General features: G+C 35.9%; 1 protein-coding gene across 1 annotated transcript in view; it reads right to left on the bottom strand.

Annotated features, from left to right (window-relative positions):
* Positions 1-109: 109 nt before the first annotated feature.
* The window catches only part of matr3l1.1 (matrin 3-like 1.1), a 34,552-nt gene continuing 26,756 nt past the window's right edge, over positions 110-7,905 (bottom strand). The window contains exons 16-22 of the mRNA XM_084718533.1: positions 3,976-4,001; positions 3,757-3,882; positions 3,067-3,197; positions 2,334-2,967; positions 2,076-2,172; positions 981-1,102; positions 110-237 (exon numbers count right to left, since the gene is read on the bottom strand). Coding sequence (XP_084574659.1) covers positions 205-237; positions 981-1,102; positions 2,076-2,172; positions 2,334-2,967; positions 3,067-3,197; positions 3,757-3,882; positions 3,976-4,001 — 1,169 coding nt within the window. The 3' untranslated portion in view covers positions 110-204. The remainder of the gene's footprint in view (positions 238-980; positions 1,103-2,075; positions 2,173-2,333; positions 2,968-3,066; positions 3,198-3,756; positions 3,883-3,975; positions 4,002-7,905) is intronic.

The raw sequence follows: 7,905 nt of genomic DNA, 5'->3' as shown, positions 1-7,905 counted from the left end.
CATCAAACAAACTGATGTTTGTTCTGAGTTTTTCTCTTTTCTGCCTTTTTTGCTGAACATTGAGTCAAATTCAGAACTTAAAATTCAAAACTTAAAAAGATTTCTAAAGTTTAAGACAAAGTAACAAAAACCTGAACTGATTTAAAAAGAAAATACAGTCTCTGTTATGTGATCATGTGACATCGTGTCTGTTTCACCTTCAGTTCAGCTCGTCCACGGATCTTTTCCCGTCTTCTCCTGGAAAACACACAAAGGTTTCTTTTATTCGTAACGGATATGAGTGTGGAGAGAAATCAGGTTCAGAAAGATTCTGAGGTTTTAAAACGATGTTAAATAATTTCACAGCCTGCAGTCGTATGGTTTGTGAATGTGTAATGCAGTTTTACAGCAGTAGAAATATTCTGTGCAGACTGGAGTATGAATTTTGATGTACTCATAAATCATGCTTCATAGGCTCCCATAAAAAGATAAAAAGGAAATCTGAGTGTCCATGTCTCAGACTTTGTAACTTTACTGTTAAAAATATTTCTGCATTTTAATTACAAATACACAAAACACTTCTACAACCATAAAACCAATTTGTAGCTGCAGCACCACCACATTTCACTGAGTTCAGTTTAACTATAAATCTTAACATGTGACCCTTTCAGCTGAAAATAACAGCAGAAATAAACAAGTCTGGCAGTTGATTTGAATTGTAGAGATCTGTAAAACTGACAGTTTTCTACCTGGAGGTGACTGTTTGTTCAGGGAAGCTGAGCTGGAAATGATCAACTTTAATGAAGTGATTTCAGATAAAGTGAATGACTGAATGAGTTAAACTTTTACATAAAGAAACATAACAAGTTGGATTTTTGCTGAGCCAGACTGAACGAAAAATGGTGATGTTAATCATTAATCACAATTAGGAATTTAATTGATAGTCCAGAGATGTGTCTGGTCCAATCAGCTGACAGACTGACAGGTGTTTACAGACTCACCTGGTACTTCCTGTAGTGTTCCGCCGTGCTGCAGTGTTGAAGTTTGGCTTCGTCCTCGTCGGCGTAGATCACCTGACACAAGTTACAGAAATAACCAACGACCGGACGAACAAACTCGGCTCCTGCAGGACGAAAACAACACGGTGAGGGGACAGTGAACGCATCACTGCTAATCAAAGTAACATCAACACCTTGTACCATCACACAGAATGTATGAAGGAGGTCTGTGTACTAAAACTGAGGGGTGTCATGATTCTTTAGGTTCACAAACAGTTATGACTTTAAATTAAATTTAAACTTTTTATTTTGCTCTGACGTCTCTGCCACTGTAAAGATCAACAGATGATTGGTTTTATGTCCAAACAACTGTCATTTACATTTCCAAATGATTCTTTAAGAGTCTAGATGATATCCAGCGTGATGTAACGGGTGTTTAAGCCGCTCTGTGTCGTCTCTGAAGGAGACACACTGGACGCTGCAGGTGGACAGAGGTGGACAGAAGAACAAACACAGAGAATCAGTGAGTCTGCCTTTCACTTTGATTCATGAAACTGTGAGCTCATTTTGATTTTAATTATCAGCTTCATAATTATTCCACATTTAGCTCCTGTCTTCTCGGACTCCCTCATTCTTGTACTTTACGATCTCAATTTAGTTTATTGTACTAAAGGTCCAACATACAGTTTATCAATTAATCTGTCAATTATTCTCATGATTAATCGATGAGTTGTTTGGTTTGCTGTCTGTAGAACGCCACTCTGCAGACCCTGGAGGAGCCTCCTTCACATTCAGGACCAGGTCTGCACAATTAATCACAATATTATCAAAATCACAAACATCTGAAAAACAGCATTATTATATATGAAGTCCTGTAGAGCTGCAGAGACATCCTGACCTAAAAATCCTCTTCCTCAGAGGAAAGAAAAACATGATGTGTAGGACAGGACGTCTCTGTCTCACCATATCTGGTCAGTTAAACCCTTAAAGACACATTTTGCCTTTAACGAATATTGCAGAAAGCCATATTGGTATTTTGATAAGGTTTTGACTGACTGTGCAGCTCTACTGCTGATTTAAGAGGACAGATTTTCTTACCAACAGGTTTGGAGGGTTTCTGCAGCTCTTCAGCGCCCCCTGCTGGTTCACACTGCTCCCCTTTGACCTCAGAGTCCTGCAGCAGATCAGCAGGTTTCTGAAACAGATTTCAGATGAAAACACTGTCATACATGTAAAGTGAAATCTTTCTCTGACAGTTAATTGATTATTGATCAGAAAGTTAAAGGTCTGAAGTGTCTTAACTCGTCATTACAACCTGTTTGAGCACATGAACCTGCTGCAGGTCTTCAGTTGTACCTGTTCACTTGTTGGTTTTTGATCTGAATCCTTCAGTTCTGGTCCAGACGTCTCCTCCTCTGATGCTTCTGTCTCACTGACCTCCATCTTCTCTTCTGTTTTAGACGACGGCTCCTTTTCTGGAGTCTTTTCAGCAGCAGACGTCCTCTCAGCCAAGTCCTCCGTTTCTTCAGTCTGAGCCGATTCTTCTTCTGTCTCCTTTTCTTGACTCTTTTTATCGGCCGGTTCGTTCTCTGGTGTCGTTCTGGAGATCTTTTTGGACACAGACTCTTTCTCTGGTGTCTTTTTTTCCAATGGCTCCTGCTCTGGAGACTTTCTGGACACAACCTCTTTTTCTGGAGTCTTTTTTGTCTTTCTATCAGTCGACTCACATGGTGTCGTTTCTGACTCAGTTTTGGTGACTGATTCTTTTTCCGGTGACTTCTTCTCCAGAAAACTTTTGGCCTCAGACTCCTTTTCTGACGACTTCCTGTTGCCTGTTTTTGACTCCTTTTTCTGAGTCTTTTTAGACGTCGACTCTTTCTCTGGAGTCTTTTTTGAGGACTTCCTGTTGGACTCATCCTTGTTCAGTCTCTCACTCCTCCTGCTGCTGCTTTGAGTCCTTTGCTCCTCCTCCTCCTCCTGAACCTCACACCTGTGAAGACAGAGACAGGGATTCAGAGGTTTTCTGGGTAAATGACCACATTAATCTGAACGGGATCACCATGGAGACGGCATGTTGACGGTTTCTGACCCGTTAGTGAGGCGTTTGTATTCATGGGAGATCTGGACGTCGAGTCTGGAGCCGTTGAAAGTCACAGGGTTACCGCTCAGCTCTCTGACGGCTCTCAGAGCTTCTGAAGACGACGACATCTCGATGAAACCCTGAAACAGATAAACGGTGACGATGAAGAGACGTTACAAAGAGCTGCAGGGAAAGAAAACCAGCAAGAAAGAAAGAGAGAAGAACTAGAAAGAGAAAAGCTAGAAACTAGAAAAGCTTTAAGGAAAGAGATGTAGACATACAGGGCTAGAAAAAAGAAAGAAATAGAGCTAGAAGGACAGAATTAGAAAAAAGGAAGCTAGTAACAGAGTGGAGATAAAGGCTGACAAAAAGAGCTAGAAAGAAAGAAAGAAAAGAAAGGAGCGTGAAGGAAAGAAAGAGCAAGAAAAGAAAGGAGAACAAGAAAGAAGGAAAAGCTACAAAGAGGAGAGAAAGGGAGCTAGAAAGAGTGAGAGGGAAAGACAAGAAAGCTTTAAAGAAAAAACTACAAGAGGTAGAAGGAAAGAAAGAAATGGAACTAGAAAGGAAAGAGGTACAACGCTTCAAAGAAGTTAAGATATAGATAAAAAGACAGAGGAAGAAGTCAAGGAAAAAAAAACAGAAAGAAAGAAAACATAATAAAAAAAGAGACAGAGGGACTAAAGAAAAAGAGGAACTCACACAGCTGGGAGGTTGGTGGAAGAAGCGCACCGCCGTCCCAAAATCTTTGACCAGTCTGATGAACTCAGCGTCGGTGTCGGAACACAGAGGGAGGTTCCTGAAGAGAACAACTCGGGTGGACGGAGACTGGAAACAAACAACAAGTAAATATCAACAACAAGGTTTTCTCTTCATAATCAACAACATGTCTGATAATGTCAATATTTCATGTCTTCTTACTTTGGATCCATCAGCAACTTCTTCATCTGAAACAAACAAAACAAGATTCAAATCAAACAGGATGAAATAAAACTTTATTAAAAAGAGAATTTAAAAACTGAAATATCTGATTTAACCCTCTATGGTACCATGTTGCCCTCAGGCAACAAACCCATTTTTGCCCTGTCACATCTCCACAATGCATCCCTTTAAATGATGCGATACTTTAAAAAAGAGGTAAAACCATAGAGAACCATTAACAATGCTTTAAGTTGTCACATGACCTCCAGGAAGCGATTTTGAAACCCTTCTTGGCGGGCTTTTTCTAAGGAGACAGCTCTGCTATCTTGCTGCAAAAAAAAGACTCTCAAAAAGTTATTTTTTGTCCCTTTTCCACCTGGAAAAAATGTCTTCACACTAATAGGTGAGTAAACTTTAAGTTTTGATAGTTTCATGCAACTTATTTACTAATTTAATAGTGGAAACTTGTTAAAATGCAGCTGTTGCCCTGAGGCAACAACGTGCCATCATGGAAAGTTGCAATGTTGCCTGCAACAGTGAACCATTATGGAATCACTATAGCAAACACAACACTGACCACTGGCCTATTTGGGTGGAGAAAAAGGGCAGATGCAGATACCCTGGATGTAAGGGTATAGTGAAATCACAGTGCACAAAATGTGTCACCTGCCTGTGCTTCACTCCTGAAAAAAACTGCTTCATGGAGTTCCATAAGCACTGAGCAGCAACACCACAAGTGATGGCAACACATGTCAGGAAAGACACAGGGGACTGACAGAAAACATGCACTGAAATGAAGCAGTGATGATCAAAAACTGGAATTTGTTGTTTTTGTTTTTCAAATGGTTATGGTAATGGTTATCTTTGTTGATTTAAGTAGTTTAAAGTTTTATACTTTACACATTTATTTCAATGGGTTGTTCCTAAATAGTACAATGTTGCCTACAGGCAACATTTAGCCAAGAAACTTTTTAAATTCTTTTCATAATTCTTTTTAATTTAAAATTTAAAATGAATTGTGACTTCTTGATGTTACTGAATATTTTTGCATATGTTTATGAAATAAACAATGTTCAAATTGGAAAAGGAACGTTCTTTTTCACTTATGCACCATTATGGTACAATGTTGCCTACAGGCAACGAACCCCAAAAACTTCCAAAAATAAAAATATAAATAAAATTTCTTCAGATTATGTTTATTTAGTCTATTTTGAGACATAAAAACACATTTCCCTCACTGGCATCATAATGTGTACCATAGAGGGATATGACCATACATACATACATACATACATACGTACATACATACATACATACATACATACATACATACATATGACCGTACATACATACACACACATACATACATATATACATATGAGCATACATACATACATACATATGACCATACATACATACATACATATGAGCATAAATACATACATACATACATATGACCATACATACATACATACATACATATGACCATACATACATACATACATACGTACATACATATGAGCATACATACATATGAGCATACATTCATACATATGGCCAAACATATGACCATGCATACAAACATACAGACATATGACCATACATACATACATACATACATACATACATACATACATATGACCATACATACATATAACCATGCATACATACATACATACATATGACCATGCATACATTCATATGACCATACATACATACACACATACATACATACATATGGTCATACATATGACCATGCATACATACATACATACATATGAGCATACATGCATACATACATACATACATACATATGACCATGCATACATACATACATGTGACCATACATACATACATACATACATATGAGCATACATACATATGAGCATATATACATACATACATATGACCATACATACATACATACATATATACATACACACATACATATGAGAATACATACATACATATGACCATGCATACATACATATGAGCATACATACATACATATGACTATGCATACATACATATGAGCATACATACATACATATGACCATACATACATACATACATACATATGACCATACATACATACATACATATATATATAAATTCTTTTTATAATTCTTTTTAATTTAAAATTTAAAATGAATTGTAACTTCTTGATGTTATTGAATATTTTTGCATATGTTTATGAAATAAACAATGTTCAAATTGGAAAAGGAACGTTCTTTGTCACTAACGCACCATTATGGTACAATGTTGCCTACAGGCAACAAACCCCAAAAACGTCCAAAAATAAAAATAAAAATAAAAATAAAATTTCTTCAGATTATGTTTATTTAGTCTATTTTGAGACATAAAAACACATTTCCCTCACTGGCATCATAATGTGTACCATAGAAGGATATGACCATACATACATGCATACATACATACATACATACATACATATGACCGTACATACATACATACACATACATACATATGAGCATACATACATACATACATATGACCATACATGCATACATACATACATACATACATATGAGCATACATACATACATACATACATATGAGCATACATACATACATACATATGAGCATGAATACATACATACATACATATGAACATACATACATACATACATATGAGCATACATACATATGAGCATACATACATACATACATACGTACATACATATGAGCATACATACATATGAGCATACATTCATACATATGGCCAAACATATGACCATGCATACAAACATACATACATATGACTATACATACATACATATAACCATATATACATATGACCATGCATACATACATACATATTACCATACATATATACATACATACATACATACATACATACATACTTATGACCATACATGCATACATATGACCATACATACATATGACCATGCATACATTCATATGACCATACATACATATACACATACATACATACATACATATGGTCATACATATGACCATGCATACATACATACATATGAGCATACATGCATACATACATACATACATATGACCATGCATACATACATACATACATACATACATATGAGCATACATACATATGAGCATATATACATACATACATATGAGAATACATACATACATATGACCATGCATACATACATATGACCATACATACATACATATGACCATGCATACATACATGAGCATACATACATACATATGACCATACATACATACATATGACCATACATACATACATACATACATACATACATATATATGACGATACACACATACATACATATATATATAAATTGTTTTTAGAATTCTTTTTAATTTAAAATTTAAAATGAATTGTGACTTCTTGATGTTATTGAATATTTTTTGCATATGTTTATGAAATAAACAATGTTCAAATTGGAAAAGGAACGTTCTTTTTCACTTATGCACCATTATGGTACAATGTTGCCTACAGGCAACGAACCCCAAAAACTTCCAAAAATAAAAATAAAAATAAAATTTCTTCAGATTATGTTTATTTAGTCTATTTTGAGACATAAAAACACATTTCCCTCACTGGCATCATAATGTGTACCATAGAGGGATATGACCATACATACATACATACATACATACATACATATGACCGTACATACATACACACACATACATACATACATACATACATACATACATATGAGCATACATACATACATACATATGACCATACATGCATGCATACATACATACATACTTACATACATACATATGAGCATACATACATATGAGCATACATACATACATACGTACATACATATGTAGCTCAGCGTAAGTTCAATCAGGAAGACCTTCTATTACGCTGCCTTCATTCACAACTTTCCTTTACTCCGCCTCTCTCCTCCTATTCCCTCTAATCAGCTGTTT

This window comes from Lutjanus erythropterus, chromosome 5 (assembly GCF_056507025.1).
Source record: "Lutjanus erythropterus isolate fLutEry1 chromosome 5, fLutEry1.hap2, whole genome shotgun sequence".
Taxonomy (NCBI): Eukaryota; Metazoa; Chordata; class Actinopteri; order Lutjaniformes; family Lutjanidae; genus Lutjanus; species Lutjanus erythropterus.
This window is presented reverse-complemented; position numbering and strand designations above follow the sequence as displayed.